General features: G+C 36.5%; 1 protein-coding gene across 12 annotated transcripts in view; it reads left to right on the top strand.

The window, feature by feature from the left end:
- The window catches only part of PTPRM (protein tyrosine phosphatase receptor type M), a 500,309-nt gene that overhangs the window by 384,653 nt on the left and 94,309 nt on the right, over nucleotides 1-21,347 (top strand). For 3 of the 12 annotated variants that reach the window (XM_069779025.1, XM_069779027.1, XM_069779032.1), the window contains 4 exons: nucleotides 14,016-14,167; nucleotides 16,231-16,305; nucleotides 16,532-16,558; nucleotides 20,709-20,720. In XM_069779025.1, the coding sequence (XP_069635126.1) occupies nucleotides 14,016-14,167; nucleotides 16,231-16,305; nucleotides 16,532-16,558; nucleotides 20,709-20,720 (266 nt within the window). The remainder of the gene's footprint in view (nucleotides 1-14,015; nucleotides 14,168-16,230; nucleotides 16,306-16,531; nucleotides 16,559-20,708; nucleotides 20,721-21,347) is intronic. The other 9 variants (XM_069779026.1, XM_069779031.1, XM_069779029.1 and 6 more) reach the window with 3 other exon arrangements.

The raw sequence follows: 21,347 nt of genomic DNA, 5'->3' as shown, positions 1-21,347 counted from the left end.
TGTTTGGGGTTGTTGCCTTCTGAAGAACAGCACAGTGCCTAGCAACTTGTGTTAATACATATAGTACTCTTGTAATGGATGATTTCATCAGGGGAAGGACTACAACATTATTTATAGCTTTTAGTCTGTTTGCTCAAAAGGAATTTTACTGTGCAAGCTCTGTTTAGAAGTTCCAGATTTTTCCTTTTCCTAGGATAAAAGATGTCTTTCTGTCTTTAAAAGTGTGTTTTCACAGAATTCAGAATTAGATTTGAGAAAAGGGACAAGACATTCATTTTCTCTTTGTGTTTCTGTGACAGAGGTGTAGACTTAAAGGTAGAGTGGTTCCATGCAAAAATTTTGATTCCTCAGTCTTTGGATTATCATAGTGCTTGTGGGTGGCAAAGCTCTGAGTGAAAATCCCATGTTATATGCAATCATTAGTTAAGATTCTCTTCAAATGTTAAAGTTATTGTGGCTATAACACTGATTTTTTTCAGATGAAACTGTATTAGAAAGATTTAGAAAAGCTTTTCTTGATACCTTTCTTAGATTTTTTAATTAAGAAAGCCTTTGGTGTTAATAGGTTCAAGTTTGCCAGAATTAGAAATGAAGGGATCTAAATATCTGTATTTGAAATGTTCTCACCTAAAGCCACCATGGTATGTGGCTGTATCAGCTGCCCTTTCCACAGTGGTATAAAGAGCCCCTAAAGTGGATTAATCAACCTTCCTTGCCATACAAGCCTCATATTAACATCTTCATCATGAGCCATTGAATATAGAACATAAGACCCCAACGCACATACCTGCTAAGAGAGAAGGAGGGGCTGGACAACTTCATTAGCTGTTTATAAAGGGGACAGATGACAGTTTCTTCCAGAAGCCCCATTCCTTTGCATGGGGTAAGATTGGATTAAAGTTACAGCTGCATCTTAGAGTGACCAAATAGTATCAGCCTCACAAGTTCTCAGCTGGACCGCTTCCTCCTGTTGTCACAGCTTTGGACCAGCAGTCCATCTGCCACCACACTTCCATTGCCAATTAGATGATATACCCATGGCTTCGGAGAGCACTTGAATGGTTTATGAGCTACATGCTGCCAAAAAAACACTGCTTAGTGCATTCCTTCCCCCAGTAAGCACAGAGCGCTATTAAATTAGTGCACTATCAACACTATGCTCCAGCTGTATCTTCATGCATCCCACTAGTTATTCTACCTGCCTTAAGGGGATGGCCAATTTCAGCAGACCCTTAGGAAAAAATGAGTTTCTTTCTTACATGACTGTGAGTATTGCCTATTCTGAGTTTTTAGTCAGTGACTTTTGTGGAGACAGATTTCTTCTTGTGGAAGAGAAGAAAGATAGACTCCTCTAAAAGGCTGATTAAAATCCTATGCAGTTGGATATTTTAAACTGCTGAGGTATATTGAATATTACAAAAGTCTTGAAGGAGAGAATTGCTTGAAAAAGTGAAAGGCACGTGATGGAGATAGAGCGTAGGTAGTACAGAAAAAAATCATGTGCGAGTTTATGAATGCTCAGTACCAGCACTAGCAATTATGTTGTACAGGCTGCTGCCTGTATTGGGATACAAAGATTAAAAAATTACCTATTCAAGTGAGGAAGTACAGGACTGTGGGTCAAAAGTCAGCATGAGCAAGGAACACTGTCTTGCATAGAAGGTAATATAACCACTGCAGGGTACCTACCACTGCAGGACTTACGTAGGAGCTACGTCAGGAAGCTTATCTGTCTACCAGAACATCTGTACTAATACAATACAATTTCTGATCAGCAAAAAGCCTTTGGCTGTTTTGTATTCTGTTAGTGGGGAGCAGCAAGCCAGTGAATGAGTTGTAATAGATGCAGCTTATCAAAACCTTTGCTTTTGGTTCTGCACTACACCACTACATATATTTAGTTATATATTTACATATATACATACATGTATATAATATATACAATAGTTACAATATATTTACATATATTTAAATAGCAAATATGCTAGAGATAATTCCTTTAGGGAATGTTTTGGAGAACTTTAAACAATTTATTTTGACTGTATTTTATGTCCTTATACTGGTAAAGCCAAATGCCTTAGTTTCTCTCCAGCGAGAGGGAGATCTATGCAGACACCAAATACCTTGAGAGCAAAATATTTCCTGTATTTAAAACTGTCACAGTTACTATTGCTTTCTATTAACTTGAGTCTATGCAAGCCTAGAAGTAACTTGTTAGACTCCGTAGAAATCTGGGAATCTGTTTCCTCTGCTGGGACTTGCAAGACAAACTTTCTAACCCCGTGGTGAAAATAACACATTATTTCATGTAGAAAATTCCTGTCCCATACCCAGGTCAGCCTCAACTAGTAATGCACTGCGGGGCTAGGGATTTTCCATTTGTGGAAGGAACCGCTTACGGGGCAGATTTATTTTTGAAGACAGACATTTGCCTGGCCATGCTTAAGGAGTTTAGAATATCATAGCAAATCTCAAAGAGAGAGGCTAGTGGGCAAAGAGGATGATGAAACCACCACATAACAGATATATCTGCCATACAGCTCTGTAATTCCTCACGCTGAGATCACTTCTGAAAATGTGTTGAAAATTTGGCGTGGGGAAAATCATCCCAGAACAAATTTGCATCAGTTTAACACTGCCTCTTGTCTCAGTTCGTGAAAGCAGAGGGATTCTGGCCACCTACAGTGCACACCACCCCTGGGAGTTTGAGGCTTTACTTAAAACTGACAGCTATGGGATAAGAAGGTGTTTTCTTTCATCATTAGCCAGCTTTTTCTAAAATGATAATTAGTTTCAGGAAGATTTGAAAATCTGTTGTGAATATATTTCATGAAAAGCTTTCATGTTCATGTGTCTGGCGCTACACATCACACAAGTACCTCCTCCTGAGTAGGCCCCAGTGTTGTCTGTTTAGTTTTTTATTCAGATCATATGATAATATGATGGGGGAAAAGAAGAAAAAGAAAAGGTGTTGAGACAAAAGGGAAGACTTGCAATGTCAAATGCAAAAATATATCTTTTAAACAATATGTTATAAATACGGTATTCTTGTACCATGTGCAGTGTTTAATACCCATCTACACAATACTGTGAAGGAAATAATCTCTCTGTGAGCCTGATATGACATACACGTCTTTCATTCATGTAAATTATTTCTTTCAAGTTTTATCTCTTAAAACAAAATCAAGTATGTATATTCCTTTGCCTACAAAAGAACCAATATAGTCTTGTTAACTATAGATAAGTAAAATGGCATATATGCTAACAAAAGAAAAGGCCAGGTTCTGTGTAAATTTCATTTACTGTTCTTAATGGAGTTAGCTAAGAAAATGACATCGGGGGGGGGGGGGGGTGGAGAAGTATCCTCAGGCAAAAGGAAAGGTCAGGTGTGGAATTTTCCTGTGACCATACATTTCAGAAAAGGACCTCTTCAGAAACTTCAAATACTTCATTTCAATAAAGTTGAAATAGTGTAGTAGAAAGCATGTAAAGTAGTGTACATTTATGTACAATTAATGTAGCAGAAATTAATACAAATCAAACACAATGGGAAATGGAACATTTCATCTTCATTAAAATGAGAACATGTGTATTATTAATACCATATTAGAAAATCAAAATATAATTTGCCTTATTTCATGGAAAATGATCACATTCTCATTATGCAGTTCAACGTGAATATAACTAGCCCTCTAATGAAAAAGCTTTATTGATAAAAATATTTACACAGGCTTTGCTCCTTAAGTTAGAAAGGTGGTTTAGTACATGCAGCAGAAAAAAAAAGATTTAAAAAATGAAATAAATAACTAGAAAGAATCTACATCTACCATCATATTTAATTATTTGACTGTACGTAATTTTGCTGGTATTGTCCTGTATTGGTTCTGACTGTGCATCTCACGTGTAGGGCTATTCCAAAGGGGGGGCATAGTTGAGGATTGCGTTCAAATCTGTAATCCTTTAAATCACTATGGCTTCCTTTTATGAAAAAAAGCCCTATTACCAGAACATTTAATGGGAATCCTAGAATAATTTGGATCAGAAGGGACCTTTAGAGATCATCCTTTCTAACATCCTGCTCAAAGCAGACAAACTAAATTGAGTTGCTGAGGACATTGTCCATCAGGGTTTTGAGTATCTCCAAAGATGGGGATCCCACATCTCTGAGCACCTGCTCCACTGTTTGACTACCCTGATGGTGACAAAATTTTACTAAGATCTACTAGGAATTTCCTGAGTTGCAGCTGGTGTCTAGTGTACCTTGTCCTTTCACCATGTGTGTAGAGTCTAGCTCTGTCTCCTCTGTACTCTCCCACAGTGAGGTGATTAAAAACTGTAGTGAGATCCCCTGTAAGCCTTCTCTTCTCCAGGCTGAACAAGTCCAGCTCTGTCAGTCTCTCCTCAGTCAGGATTTGTCTATCAAGAGAGATCCAGGTTCACTTACCTGCTCAGTCAGGTGATATTTAAAAGTCCATTTCCTTTCTTATCAGAGAGTCCTAATCCCCTGGTTGGTTATACATGTTTTTTAATAGGAAGAACTCTCCAAAACCTTTAAAAATACACTGCTTTGAAGAGAGTAATTCAAGATTGACTGGATCAGAGTATGACTTACTGGTTTAGTGAGCAGGGCCATCGGCTGAAAGAGACACCTGGGTGCTAGTCTGCTCCTATGTCAAATACTATAGTGGTATTTTTTGGTATAATGCAGTTATTTCACCCCTCATCTCCCTACCCTGATTTAGCTGCACCCAGCTGCTCTGGGTCCCTGTATTCCTCACCATAACAGACCTCTCAGCTGCCTGGCTGTCCTCTTTTCTTCCTGGGAAGAGAGGACAAGCATGTAGCAGTTTGTTGTCACTCCGTGATTTTTGGCCTTCATGTGTTCCAGCTGGGCTACTGAGTTCCTCCCTGTTCTTTTAAAGGATTTGCCATACTTGAGCCTCTCCCACATTCTAAGTGGCATCCTGATCCTCATCCTGCAAGTAGTTCCACATGGCTGCTCTAATCACATAAGTAAATCAGTCAGCTAAGTCTTTAGTGAACTGAACAGATTCATAAGCATTTTCCTTTTAATTCATTTGTAGGAAAAAACCAAGGTGTTATTATTCCATGTATTTTTTCTTATACACCCTTACAATTCAGGAGGACCTATGGGTCAATTAAACATTCTATTCACTATTTTCTTCATTAATCTGGGGATCGTAAGAATCAAAACACAAATTTAAATTCATATTGCAAAATAGTTAAATGTTGAGACAAATTGAGAGAATCTATGGCTTTTCATTTTTCCTTCTTTAGTTCAGTTGAGTAGAATAGGACATTTTATTGCCTGATTTATTACTTATAATAATCAAGGTCATGGTCAAAATTAGATAATGGTAAATTTTGAAAAATATTGCTGCTTACATCTCATTACTTTTTCATTCTCCTGTTGGAAGGACAGGGGGGTGTTGGATTCATTTTTTTAAAGTGTATGGGTGCATTTTTCTGAAGACCAAGACCAGTGACTAACTTGAGCCAGAAACAGTGCAGCCAGGAGCTTTGCAGACAGATAGTTCTGCCAGAGCTTCTCAAATTGATTTTTACCACCATAGCCTAGAGCCTTTCCTGAAGAGCCTGTCAATCATACTAAAATGCACCAAGGTCTTAGGTGGACAAACAAGAACTAAACTGTAACCACAAAATCAACTTTCTCTGTGAGCTAAGACAAGAGTCAGCCCATTTCAAATAAACGTTGGTACATTAATCTGATGGAACACATAGCTCCAGTTTTTTCGCACTGTTGGTCAGACACCCAATGTTCCCCCTCAGCCACTCCATCAGCAAAGAAAATCAGTCAGTGCAAGGCCTCCTTTGACCTGAGATGTTCTTCGGTTTGATGCTATAACCCTCACTTGCAGAAGCTCAGATAACCTGATGTAGGCGTTCATATAAAGCAGAAGCTGAGTCTAAAGTCTCTGTGGGAAAAATGGAAGCCACAGTGAATGAAAGGGAGGAAAAAGAAATCCTGTAGTATCAGGAACACTGTTTTCAAAATTCAAGCAGCATCACAGCATATTTTTAAAGTTCATTCTTTTGTCTTTATCAGACATTGCAAGAGCATGATAAAAATGAAATGAATAATGTTAGCACTTGCTCTGAAGCAGAAAGTTGATAATTAAAACAAAGAGAAGACACCTAAAACGAAATTATGATAAAACATCCCTTTGTAAAATCAGGTAAAAGGGCCTATGCACTCTTGGCTATAGTCTCTACATCAGTCTTCCATACTGTTGTAGCTCTACTTTGTTGTGAAGTCAATACAAAATACATGTTGGACTTCTTAGGACAAAGAACAATTTTATAATCTAATACAGGTTTGCATACTAAGAGATCCTAAGCAAGGAGCAACACAATTCAGTGAGATCCTGCCTACCTTTTTCTTTTTTAATTCTCTTGACAATTACTTTACCTGTGGTTGTTCTCTAGAAATGCGAGTTCCTGAAGTAGGGACAACTTGTAAAGCATTTTATTAAGTGTTCGCTAGTTCTTGCTGCAAAAGGTAGTGCCTTTAAAAGTATTTCTTCTGACTTTACTTCCTGTCTGATAGGGTGTCGACAGTACACATTTTAATGTCACTGTGAAATTGCATTCTTGAACATACTACATTTCAATATAAAGCACATAAATGTGAAATTGAATGAAAGAAGTTTGCTATGAGCAGGACTTCACTATCCCTAATGCCACGCTATTTCTATTTCTATTCTATTTCCTCACTTGTTTTCAATTGTTTCATATTTGTGTCTCAGTCCATTCAGCAGAGATAGAAAGGGTTCTGTGCAGAGTGTTGCTGTTTTGATAAGAAATATAAAGCAGAATAAAAGTATGAATTACTTATAATGATAGTTATTTAATAACACCTGAAGAAATCTACTATTTTGGTTAAATTGGATTAGATATTCAGGTTCCTAAAACTAGTTTTCTATGAGGACTTTTTAACAGTGAAAAGTAACATAAAGAATACATATGAGGCATTGGAGATTCAAGGTATGCCCTAAAAGGATAGCCTAAAAAATATGAAGTAGTATTTTGAATTTTATAATGCAGATTAGAATAATACCCAATGTTACCAAATGTGTACTATTGCAAACCAGAGGTGGTAGACTAAACCTGGATTCCATCGTACACGTGTAATTCTCACAGTGATGTGTGATGTGTGGTTTTGTGTCTGCCTTAGAGGACCCGTTGCTGAAGACAGGAAAACAATCACACTTATTGACAAGGATGGTTTTGTTGTTTAAAAAAAAATTACAGCATAAGTATGAAAAATGTAGAAAAACACAATAAACAGGGACTAAGTCAGATACATTTGCTGACTTTCTTATACGCTTCTTGTGGAGAGCTTTTATTAAATTACATCTTCAGACTGAGTGTCACTGAATCAGTGATGCTCATTAAATTATTTCAGTCTAAAGCATTTTCCCCCCAAATAATTACGAGTCTTCTTTTAGCATATCATAGACAGCCAGAATAGTGGCAAAGTAATTAATTTCTGAGTTAATTAATCCTGCCTGGTATATCATAAGTAGCCTAAACAATGCAAAAAGGTGAGTAATTCTAAGTGTTAGAAAAGCAAATAAGGTCCTGTTTCTTGCATAATCCGTGTAGGGCTTGTTACTATAATAAAAAATTGCATCAAATTTTGGATTAAATATTGTGTCTGTGACAGTGGCCAGTGATAAACCTTTAGATGAATACAGGAACAGAGTAAAGATAAGGTAGTGCATTCACTGTCCTCTGCTCAGCCCTTAATCAGTTTTTCTTTTACCGATATTTACTTTTGGTATCTCTAGAGTCCTGTGGTGATATGTTCCATAATTATCTGGTTTGTGTGAAAGTATTTACTTTTATATTTAAAAAAAATTTCTGTATACCTGCTGGTTCTGGTTCTTACATTGTTGAGAAATAGTAATTCTTTCTTAATTTCTTACTTTTCTCCATGCTTCTCTTTTTTATATGCTTTTCTTTTTTATATGTTTTTATCATATTCCCGGTTCGACTGCCTCTTTTTCAAGTCCTTATCTATATAAGGACTACTGCTCTTCTGGTAGGATCTGTTCCCTTGATCTTCCCATCATGTCTCTGTATATGTTCTCTAGTTTGAGGAAATCTTTTTTGGATAGGCACATGGCAGAACTCCATGCAGTGTTCAAAATGTGGGAGCTGCATAGATTTATACAGTTGCTTAATGACATTTTCCATTTTGTTCTCTATTCCTTACCTAATAATTTCTGACTTCTTTTTGCCTTTTTGACTATACATAGCACTGAACTTTTGTCTTCAGAGAATCAGTGACTACCAGATTTCTTTCGTCTGTTGTTTATAAAGTCATTTAGACCCAATATTGTGTGTATATAGTTAGGATTATTTTTTCCCATGTGCGTGACTTTATATCTGTCAACACTGAATTTTATCCTAAGTGAATATCCAGTCACTCTACCTCATGAGATAAATTTGTAACTTTTTAACCCTATTTCTAATTTTTACTACCATTTAAAAATTGTGTGTTCTCCAAAAACATTGTGGACAACAATGTTGTTCATCCTTTTTCTAGATCATTGCATATCTGGTGAATAGTACAAAACCCAACGTGCATTTTTGTAGGATACCCACTGGTAATGTATCTCTGTTGTGAAAAATTACCATTTAGTCCTACCCTTTGTATTGTATCTTTTTAACCAGCTATTATTTTACTAAAGGATCTTTCTGATTATAGTTTAGATTCTTGCAGGGGTTTGGTGAGCAACTGTTAAAGGCTTTTGTAACTGGAAGTGCACCACAACAGTGGGTTGCATTAAAGCCCCCAATCCTTTCTTTATCAGAACCATTTATGTGACCTGTCCACAAATAGAGAAGTAAAGTTTGAAACAATGTGTATATAAGAAGAAGCTGTTTTATCTTAAGTTACAATAAGTGCAATAGTTAATTGAATTATTTAAAGGAAAAAAATCAGCCCAATTCCTTTAGCAACAGTATTACAAATTTCATCTCACTGTGTTTATTAATATCTTGGTGATGGTAGTGTGTTGCTGGAGCTGTGGAAAGTAGCATCTTGTTTCTCCTTTCTTTGCTTGGAAGAAAGGAGGCAAACTGATACAAAAAGGGGAGTACCACTCAGTTTGGAACTGGGAATAAGGAAGTGAGTGCTTTTGCTGGATTAAAATAAATATGCTTTTCTCACAGTTCCTAAATTAAAATGGAAGGCACATTTCTTTCAGAGCCTGAATTGATTCTGGTTATCAGCCCCAGTCACCTTTTTTTTTTTTTTTTTTTAATTTTTACTGTTGTTACAGTCCTCTAACTATGGTAGTGTCCCATTGTGCCTTGTGCTTTGTGCCTAGTGTTTTATAAACATGAAGGGAAAAGGCAAGCTAGGTCCCAAGGAGCTTGTTATTTAAGTCAAGACAGGACAGAGAAAATGGATACAGATAAGTAGATGGAAAACGAACCAAATAGAGGCTGATAATGTAGCAACTTAACAGTTATTGGCATTGGTTTGTTGGAGGGTTTGAGGGAGAAGTCACAGAGAAGGAGGATTTTGAGAAAGCTATTGAGTCAGGCTTGCAGAAGTTTTACAAGGTGATCTTTTCAACCAGAAGGGACTGTACAGGAGAAGATGCAGCTTTTGAGATTTTCATGGTGGCAGATAAAATGGGGACAAATTGTGATGAAGCCTTTAGCTTATTATTTTCCTAGGATGATTTTATTAATATTTGTAACAGAACAGAGTAAACAATACCCAAAATCCCACACAATTTGGGGGGGGGAAGTCTGTATGTTTGTCTGCTCTGCATTTTACCATATTTTTACCGTTATACCAGCTCACTTCTCACAATTTCTTGTGCCTTAAAATACCAACAGTTCCTAGCTAGTCTTGAGATTGTTCTGAATATCAGGCTCCTCTTTTCTGAGACTGGTATAATATATTCTCTTTCCTCATATAGTGATGGTAACACTATTTGTGTGATAAACTGATCATTTTTGTTTTCCTGACATAAAGTATTTCATCCCAGGTAATCATCATGGGAGCTTCCATCTGTTTTATTTTTCCTGTAGATATCTTTTCCTTTAAGAAGGAGGAAACATCAGAGAATAGCTAATAAGTGTCTTTTCTATGAGTGAAGATGATCAAATATTCAAGGGGTTTTTTTCCCAAAAAATTTACTTCAAATCTGAGAGCATGAGTGGTGATGGTGATGTGAAGTACCATGGTTTTACAAGTTTCTTAAATCTTGTATAGCTAGAGCCTTCCAGGGATCAAGAGATCCAAGGAATGGATGAATTGCAGAGACTGCAGCAATGCAACACGTTCAGCAATATCTGCAAACTGCAGATGTAAAAAATGTTATCTTCAACTAAAGTTTACTTGACGAAGCCCAATGGGTGTTTTTCTTCACAGTACAAAAGTCTGGCTGGTATCGCTCTCTTCCTGTAACAGTTGTTTCAGACTTGAACTTTTCCCACAAGACCTATTTCCAGAATTAAATTCAGATTGAGAAGTACTGTACAGTTGTTGCTGTCATAAAAACAATCTGCTATAGCTTGATTATGGGACCAAAACCAAAAATAAAGGAAATGAGAAAATGTTAGTGTAATTTCTTTGAGAAAATTAGCTGAGTTGTTATTTGAGCTTCATGTTGTTGGTGTAATAAGCAAGATCTCTGGCTTTCCTTGGGAAGGATACAATTTTTACTGTAAAATAAAGGACATTCCCTGTAACAGCAAATGCTGGAGATGTGTACCCTCCAGCGCATGGGGTTTTTTGTAATCCCACTGAGTGGCTGGTATCATATCTTTTACCACATTGTGGATTTTCAGATATCGATCGGTATCACTATAATGTTTCCCAGGGCAATTCTCCTAGTAACTTTTCTTTAAAAAACTGTTAAGGAAGAGTTGTGACCTGTTCACCAGTGCATTGTTCACATGCAAGAGTTCTTGGAGAAAGTGCTGAGCTTGTGAGATTGACATCGATTAAAGGTTTTGTGAATAGAGATACTACTCAAAGGTCCACTGATGGGCAAGGGAAGGCCACTACATACTGCAGTTTCCTGGCTTTAGTGAGTATGCAGTGTCTAGATAGCTAATTGGATTGACAGCTGGTTAAGGAGAAGCTGCTGATTCCAGCCTGGAGAGGGAGGTCTCATGAAGAAAAAGCTGCTTCTGCATGTCTTCCTGAAGCATTGCCATAGTGCTGAATTGTCCTGAAGTACTTTCCCATGGTCTGCACAGCCATGAAATAAAATAAGTACAATATGTGCCTTATAGATGAAGTTTCAGTGACCACACTGTGGATGCTGTCATTGTCACTGTTCAGGTTCTGGTTTCACAACCCAGCTAAGATGGGAATTGTCCAGTGGTTGGCAGGTGGTAGGAGTAGCTGTAGGTACTTTCAGCTTAAGGATAAAGAGGATCAGAAGAGGAGCCCATGCATGACTTAAGTGTGTTGTCATCTGAGCTAAGGGTGGAACGAGAAAAAATATATCCATTTCATGTTATGCCTTTGCTAAGCCTGTCCATATAAAGGACTTCCATTAAGTTGTTCATGCATTAGGAGATACATCTCAGATTCTACTTTAAATAATATATTGCTCATTCATAATAATTAGATATGAAGAACAGGGGAGATTGAAGGATGCGAAGATATAAGAGTTTTGTTTTACTCATGGTACTTGGGTGAAATTTTACTGTCTCTGATATAACAGAGTTCAGACTAGATTATCTAATGGTCCCCTCTGTGATTATGCACTGTGAAGTAATAAAGAACCAGTTTTGTTATCAAGTCTACAAAGTAAATTAGTGTTGATCAGAAAGGGATTTGTTAAGTTCCTCCATTTAATGTCCTTAAATTAAAATTAAATAAAAAATCAGAAGCAAGATCTTTGTTGATGAGTTATTTTTGCTGTCCACCAATGATATTCCAAATTACAGAATCAGGAGTTAAACTTCATCTACAGGAAGGATGTGTCTTGTTACTGTTTATCTTAAACTCTTTCTTAGCTGGACTGTAATATTATCATGAGTGATTTTTGGAATCCATAATAATGAGCATTTATGGATGAGTTTCTTTTGCACATCTAAATGCTTAGTGTAGTACAGAGTCCCACAAGTGACTGTCATCTCCTTCTCAGCATCAGTCACAATCTAGAGTATGTTCATGGTGGCTCAAGCTAATGCAGGTGACTTCTGAGCTGGGAAGAGCAAAAGAGGTATGCACTACTCGTTACTGCAGGTACTGTAACAGGATTTTAAGGCAGAGTACATCAATCGCTTACAGTCATGAGGACATGCCCTCATGAATGGAGTGGCAATCCAGCAGCTTATTGAGGGCTAAATGTGACGCTTAATACTTTTGTATGCAATGACCCAATACCATGCCTGCACTCACTATCACTACTTCTATTAACAGAAAGACTTTAGTTTCAAAGGCCACTCGAGCTTTAGTCATGGACTAAGATACTGCTGAGCCTAGTACTATATCAGTACAGGACACAACCATAGCTCCTGCCTATATGGCTTGTTACCTAGGTGTAAGATAAGAGACAACAGGTAGATGGGGAACATGGGGAGATTCTTAGGCACTACCAGTCGGCATAGTAAGGAGTAATAGCAGTACTTTGCAGTGTGTCTGCAGGCAGTGATTTGAAGCAGAATAGTTTACAGAAAGCTCCTCCTGTGCAACATGAGGGGAGACAAACATGTGCTTGTTTGAAAATCTGGCAGAGGCTGGTATAAAATTTTTGTCTGCGGTGGGAATAATTTTTTCATACTTAATAAGAGTTAACAAAGAGAAAGGCTTTGAGAGTTAGCACAAGTTGGTTACGCTTGATGCAGTAGGCCTCTAGAAGTGAAAGGAAACATAGATGACATAATAAGCTCCTGTAAGTTCTGGTTGAAGTTATCTAAAAGATCTTTCTGGTGGATGGATATGAGTTGGCTCATTATGTTTTCCACAGAGGAAAAGTCATTGAAAGAACAGATATGAGAAGATGAAAGTCTGTGGAGCAGTTATTTCTGTTATTTCCAACCCATACCTTGGAAGATGCTATACAGAAGGAATCCAGAAAATTTAAATGAAGTCTGTAGGCAAGGACTTGGAGAAAGGCTTGGTCTAAGACAGAGTCTCAGGCCAAGGAAACAAGCCAAATGGGCATGGGATCCACCATCATCAGGATCACAGATGTCTCACAGAGCTTGAAGGAGAAATCAAGAGTTTTGGACGTGTTACTTTGTGATGGTAGCTAAGCATAACTCTGGGGGAGACAGAGTGAAATTTTAGTTTAGCCAGAAACAGACAGATCTGGAAAAAAGCAGTTCTATAGCTTAATGAATCACTAACATAGTATCAGAATCAAGGTCATATCTCTGACAGACCACTCCTGCTGAGAAGCAACTAACTCTTGTGACTAATTCTCCTGAAATCAAGAGTGACAGAAAATAGTCTTTAGAAATCCAAGTAAGTTCAAAATGTCACTTGGTTGTGCAAAATTTGTTAAGAGATCAAACATATACTATACAGTATGATGTAAACCAATTAGCTGTATTATACAGTGTCTCAGTGAAAGAGCTCCAGACAGTTCTATGCATGTGAAATGAAAATTGTTACTGATTTTTCAGTTCCAGTGAAATCTTCTATCATTTTTATTTATGTATTTAAACAGATGTAGCCTCTGATACAGTAGCTCACTTCACCTTTGTATCCAAGTAGTCCCCTTTAATTCAGTGGTGGTCCCCAAGGATTAAGGTGCTGTTCACCATAAGTCAGGGCATTGGCAACTATGCCTTGATTGTCAGATGCCATTGAAAGACATGAGTGTGAAATCAATTTAAGTTTCCAGAAATGCAGGAATAATTGTAAATATGTTACTTAATAATGTGGTTGCAAACTACAATACTGATCTAAACAACATGAAGACTATGTCTGCTCACTGAGTGTTGTTTTTTTTCTTTTTTTCCCTCAATATTCATTTCTTAAGAAAATTGGCTAAAAAGCGAAAAGAGACATTGAGTAGTACACGGCAGGAAATGACAGTGATGGTGAATTCAATGGATAAAAGCTACACTGAGCAAGGCACCAACTGTGACGAAGCTTTCTCTTTCATGGACACACACAATCTAAATGGGAGATGTAAGTTCTCTTTTCTTTTTTTCTTTTTGGAAGGTGGAAGAAAGGTGCAAATGGTTTTTAAAATATTCATCATTACTCAGTCATGGAAAATCCATGGGACCCAGAGTTTCCCACTGTGCAGCACATTACAGTGTGTATTCGGATGAGCAAGACAGTCAGACATCAAGAATAGACTTCTTTAAAAATAATAAGGATAATTGAGCTTTTTTCTGTCCATCCTTTTCTTCTGCAGAAGAGCAAAGACATTACTGAAACATCTGTAGTTTTACCTTTCTCCAATCTCTATTATGTTAAAAATTTTATATCCCTCATGCTATCCCAAGTCCTTCAAGTGCTTCCCCTGCTCACTTCTTTTTTTGTAGGTGAAATTTATTTTTTAATTTCATAACTTAATAATGGTGATCTGATTGTCTTATTATTTCCAATTGTAGATGATCCTCTTTCTGTTGCTTCAAAGGAAGAACTCAGTAGCATTATCTGTTCTGCAGTTTCATAAGAGATTCTCTAATATCCTGGGTCTTCTTGGATCTACCCTGAAAATAAATAAAATTGGGGATATAAAATTTCCTGTAATAGAATTTTAGTCAAGGACTCACTCCTGTCTGGGGGTTAGCACTAAGCAAAGACCAGTTTTTTACAATTGTTCATGAAAAAAAGAATGACTATGTTCAAAAAACTTTCTTGGTTTTTGTAGTTCTTAAGGAACCTCAGTTTTTCTTGTATACCAGTGTTTTTGAACATCTTCAGAATTTGTCAAAGATGGAATTTTGTTTCAAGTGCTAACAGTACGCAAGACCCAACTGCCACTCTTTAATAATATGCTTAAGAACTTAACTTTGCCAGCTCAATTGTACGAACACTCTGTGAGGTTTATACAGTGAGACTACTCTCAGCAGCATTAGGCTCAGAATTTGCAATGTTAATTTGTGTTTGAGTTACTTTTGAAACTGCTTTGAAATAGATCTTTCAAAATCTGACTTGCCTTTCTGGGGAGAATATACCATTGCAGTTAATGAGATTGCTTACTTCTGTGAAGAGATCAAGAGGTTTGACTTCATCTTCTGTCATCATCATGTAGTTTTCCAGTGGTGTTACTGAATGGTCACAACAAGCAAAGAAGCTGCAATGAGTTCCTTGGACGAAATCCTCTTTATGTAAACCACCTTAAACCAATTTGAAATTATTGGCATAGCAAGTATTTTATACCACTTGAGGGCTAGAAGCTCTGATTAGACTTTTCACAAGAAATGTCATCACCAGAAGCAGCAGTCTTTAGGAATAATATTTGTGTAAGGCCTTGTATTCAAGAGATTTAGAACATTCCTACTTCCTATGAAATTTTATTATCCTGGCTGCATTCTGTATCTAGCTAGTTTTATTATCTGCAGCAGCCCTGACCTCCACTAATGTCTGCATCCATACCCAAAAGGAATACCACTCTGTTCTTTCCATGCAGTGATTCAGGAGACATAATCAAAGGAAAGTAGTCTTAGATATATTCATTTATAGGATGATAACTGCGAGCATTATTTAAGCCAGCTTTCAGATAGCATTGGTCTTTGTATCACTCCCTGAAAACCATTGTTAAACAAAGAATAATATTCAGGGCATAACAGTATCTGTGTACACATTATCCACCTGTCCGAACATATCAAAAAAAAGGAGAGGAAAAAATGAACTATAGTAGAATATTTGCATGCAGTATTTACAGTATTATTAAGTAAACTTACTAATGATCAAAGCTCCTGTCAAAAACACCTGTTGTTGTTGTGATGTCTTTATTCAAGCATCAGTATTCAGTCTAATCTTGTGATTTAAGAAGTGTATTTGTCATCACCGATCAAAATGCTTTCTCTGATGACATTTCTTTTTAGAGAATTGATCGAATTCAGTGAGCTGTTTTATTCACTAGACATACTTGGTTCTCCCTAGGTCCTGATTCCAGTGCAACAAACATGGCAGGATGGACTCTAAACCAAGTCAATCACATATGCTGTTAACACTCAGCTTAAATAGCCACATATCACTTCGCTGTCTCTAACCAGCTTTGTTTCTCTTTGCAGCTGTATCTTCACCATCTTCATTTACAATGAAAACTAACACATTGAGCACAACAGTGCCTAATTCTTATTACCCAGGTAATTGATTTTTTCTTGGTTTCCACCCCATATAGACCTTTTCATAATAAAAGCATATATAATTATGTTATTATACTTCTTGCCATAGAAATTTAGTACGTATATAAGCAACATAATGGTTGCTTACTGTAGCTTTCTGAAAGAAAACTCGGGAACATTTATCAATCATTTACTGTTCTCTTTCTTTTTACCTTTTCTGCATTGACCTGCTTATGATGTATGACAGATCCATTTGTGCCAACTGCAATTTTAGGTGAGAACATTTCCCTTTATCAAAGTTTATTGCTGAAGTAATTTAGAAAGTCACAGTTCTCAGGGTACAGACAATAGTATACAAAAAGCTGGCGTTTTATGCTAAAGGGAGGGGTGGTAGGCTTGGCTACACTGAGAATGCTAAGGACAGTTATCAGGCTTGATTTCTACTGTCATAGTGCAAGTCAGGGGATAAAAGAGAAAAATAATTTTAACAAGTGGATTTGCGAGGAAATGTTTATGCATGTATTTGGAGTGACACAAAAGAATTTGATTATTGCAGCAATTGAAATAGTTTTCTTCATTTTTTTCCGTTTTATCTCAGAACTGAAGATGTCACTTCTTAAAAATAATATTTTTTCCTAATTAGACTATTCATGATACAGAAAATCAGACAAAGTACAGTTTTGGCCATCCACCAGCTATCATTTCTTCTCACAATACCACGCAGTTTCTGACATGCTTGTCAAAGTGAAATTTCAGAGGAGAGATGGTGTTTTGAACAGCAAAATGATAACATGACACTTAGAGTGTATAGTTTATTATGCATCAGGTGTCACAGGAATGAAATAGAACAGTAGAACTGTAGGTTAAAAACATACCATTAAAGTGTAAAGCATTTCCACTGGGAATTTAGGAAAACCTGCTATTGTCCAATGCCAAAAAGAGAGAGGTTTCTGCACAGTGATAAAACAGTAAACATGAGGCGCTATTGCATTTTCAATGCTTAAGTAACTCTAACTGCTTTGTGGCTTGTATTCATTTACACCTCCTTCCCATACTAACTTTAAACTAAACAGGGAGATTTTTTTTTAAATAAGTCAAAATTTAACAGTGCACTGTAGCAAGAATTCAAACCCCAATGTTAAGCCTATTTACTCTTTCTACAATGATTGATATTTTTACAACAAATATTTTTCTTTCTCCTCCTTTTTCTTCAAATCACTGTAAAAAATACAAGACCCCTTAACTGATACCTGCCCTTAAACTGTAAGTTAAACAGGCTTAAATGAAAGTAGAGTGAAGCATATAAGAAGTAGAAGTTTAGGAAGGTGATCTTGAAATTTGTTATTGTGAGAGTATTTAGCGCAGTGCATTTTCAGTGTGATAACTTGGAGAAGGAACTTGTGTGTTTTTATACGTTATGTAAATCTGGAAGAAGGTAATGGTAGTGACTGTAACAATGTAATAATCTGCATGCAAATGAAATTTGCAGTGCCTCTTAACTGCCTTAGATGTTAGATTTTTTTTGTGTGCTTTAGCATTCATTCAACGCTTCATCCAGTAGATATTCTTTCTGACCTTGTGGGTGGGCAAGGAGAAAAGTACTATTATCAGGAGAAAAACTTTGAGATTTCCTATCTGGATTATTAAGTTTTAGTTAATGGTTTCTCTGATTATTTTTGTGTGTGTGTGTGATCCTTTGCTATATAATAATGAAGGTAAAATTATTTGTTAGCTTTTTTTTCCACGAGAAATAATCTCTAAGCAAGTAATTAAGGTATCAGACAAACACACACTGGGAAAAAAATTATTTGCTTTTACTAAATCTGTAAAATCTTGAATTAGTTAGTTAGATTAGTTAGATTTGTTAGTCTACTACAGCAACCTGTGCTTACTCATCTCAGAAAATCTTCCAGTTCTTTCACGGTGGAAAAGAAATATTTTTGTAACCTTACATGTTAAAAATTTAGTACCCTTTTATGAGTGGTGTACCATTCAGACCAGGTCTCTCTCCCAAAATGTGTTTATGACTGTCTGTATAGGACTAGTGTTTTGTTTGAGGTAAATCAAATTAGCTGTGCTTGAGGTGGTAGAGGAATATAGCTATTAACAAAATATGCTGGGTTTTAATTGCAACTAATACCTGCTCTTGCTGTCTTCCAGTGTCCAAAGAAGTTGTGTTAGACTGCAGGTTCAAGCCTGTAGTTAGAACTAAATGAACTTTTTAGTGTGACCTCCTGGGAAGGGTACAGGTCGGGTGAATGGTTGAGTTTAGTTTTCAAAATCTGCTAGAAAGGCCACAACACACTTACTATTTCCAAATTTATGTACAGGAAGATCTTTGGACTATTCATGCAAATGAGGAACTTCTTAGCCAATTGAAAAAAACAAGACTGATAATTACTGGTGAACTCTTTAACTAATGCAAAAGGCAAGTCTGACTTCTCAGTCTCAAGTATGAAGAAATTTTCTTAGATTTGAGGGGAAACTTTCATGCTTAGCCTAATAACCTGAGTGAAAGCTTGAGATTTAAAAAAAAAATAATTTTACATAACAGTGGCTAAATTTATAGTTGCTGAGCATGAGTGTAGGTCATGTTTCTCTAGTATCAAGCAATGTGCATATTTCTGAAATTGGAGAAAGAAGAATCTCAGCCCAGAAAAGATATCAGGCTGGGTTTCCAAATACCTTCCATGCTGTGAGTTCACATAACTAGTAAATAAATATATTATTTAATAAGTGCTGTACAGCTCTATGGGAATGAGCAAGTGGAGAGCAGAACTGCAGCTGTAGGAGTATTTAAGCTGGACAAAATTCCTATTGCATATGAACACTGCATCTGGAGGAGCTCACCCTTTGAAAAACAGTGGACCGTAACATCTGAAAAGCTCATGCTACAGTGCTCAAAGGCAAAGAAAAAACTAATATACGTGACTCCTAATGTACCATATAAACCAAGGATTGAAAGCACTTTATTTAAAACAACTTAAAAGATCAGTCCCAAGGAGAGAAAAATAGTATTAATACAGCTATAAGAGATAAAGAAATGGAGAGAGGAAATTACTTTAAAACAAGGAGCTCACAGGAAAGAGATTTATAAGGATTAAACTGCTGCTTTCATAGCACAAGACCCTGCTATCTGATAGCTTCGCCTTCATCTTAGTTACTAACAGTCTGTGTTACAAGGAATTCTGTAGTTTGAAAAAAAAAAAGTTTTCTAACCTGTTTCTAAAATTGAAATAAGCCACCCAAAAAAATCGTGATCAACTTCCTATACTTTTTTTGTCTTTTTTGTCTTAGCCACCTTGTAGTTTTCAGGTGCCATTTCAACAACAACATACTGTACCTACACTCGTATACCACGTTTCATGCCATACATCCCAAGGTGCTTTGCAGTACAATTTTATCACACATTGGATAAAAGTTATCAAATCTTACGACTAAAAGATTAATCCCTTTCCTCTGCATTAGATCAGGTTAGCAAACTGTTAGGAAAAGTATTGAAATGCCCATACTCATACCCATAAATTTTTCTCTGTTATTTTTGGTTTAGATTTAAATGCACAGTTCATATTGACTGTATGCTTATCGAGGACCAGATTTCCTGTGTCTTAGTATCAATGTGAATTGAGAGAACTTACAATCATCCTTGAAATATGATTCGTTGAGCTCTGTGGCTTCAACATCAATTTTCAGTGGTATAAGACCAGAATGTCACCTTTAATGAGGTGTGGTAGTATTTTTGGTATGTACATGAGAATCTGGGACTTTTTAATCCAGAGTATTTGTGGAACTTTCTGCTATAATATATCTAACTTATGAATGTGGAAATATTATTTTAATGCTTCCCTTTCATACAACGTATTTTACAAAGTAGTATTTTTTAAATAAATATAGTATTTTTATAAAGCCCTTGCTATGTTTAGTGTGCAGCCAGTGAGGAGTAGTTTGAAGAAGTCAAAGCATAACATTTACAATTTCAGTTAAAAATCGAAAGCTCTTTGAGATATGTAAAATTATTATTTGGCTAAACAGAAAAAATATTTATGATGGTACTTGGACCTTAGAATTTGGGTTCGTTTTTTTTCTCTTGTCAAGTCTGAACAAATTTTTAAAATTCCATCTGAAGAGGAAGAAAGTCATATTGCTTCCTTAGGCAGAGTGCACTTTCACATCTATCTATTTACTGATAAGTTTTGATCTCAGTTGCATCTGTGTGAATTGACTCACAGTAAGATACCTTGGTTTCAGTACATTTAATTTACACTGTGAAACTGAGATCAGAATCTGACTCGTTTAGGAAATCATTGTAAAGACTAAATTAGAAACATAAAATTACATGCAATTATTAATGTAGTGCTGTTGCTTATGCCCTGTTTCCTTTTTCTCCTCCTCTTTTTTTCTCCTGATATGTATCTTCTTAAAAGTGCCAATCAATGGTAAGTTGCCCATTTGCCCCATGGAAGAGATGTGGAGGGTTGGGAGAGTATGTGTCTCATAAAAATTTTAACCAGCCCACTGGGTTCTCCTGTTTGTTGGTTTGCATGTCAGTTGACATATAACATTCCATGCCTAATGTGATGGCTCATGATATACTGTGGTCTAAAGCATGTTCAGCAGCCAGTCAAGACATCTTTCCTGATCAGATGATCCTTTGCATTTGTCCTCTCGTAGTTTGTCTCCAAATGCTGTATCAGATCTACATTTCCATTGCAGTCCTAGCTTGATGAAACCATAAGCCATTTTGTGCATCTTTTTATTTTGCTCACTCCAAACATTTGCTCTAAATTTGCAGTGTAAAATATAGCACTTCAGTAATGTAAGAAGAATGCAAGTCCAATTTCATTCCATGGGACTTGTTGAAGTTTCAGAATGAAACTTCTATACAGTTTAGAACCAAATGCCTAATTTAAAACCTGTTTGTAATCAGCTAGTGATATTTAAAACAATATTAGAGTTCGGACTGCTCTGCAATGCTTCCATTGTAGAACCATGGACTTTGCCTCATTCCAATCAGTCTTGCAATTTCCCTGTGTAAACTGCTCCATGGATTTACTGTTCTTCTG

Source organism: Haliaeetus albicilla, chromosome 3 (assembly GCF_947461875.1).
Source record: "Haliaeetus albicilla chromosome 3, bHalAlb1.1, whole genome shotgun sequence".
Taxonomy (NCBI): domain Eukaryota; kingdom Metazoa; phylum Chordata; class Aves; order Accipitriformes; family Accipitridae; genus Haliaeetus; species Haliaeetus albicilla.
Note: the sequence above shows the minus strand (reverse complement) of the source record. Positions and strands in the feature narration are given on the sequence as shown.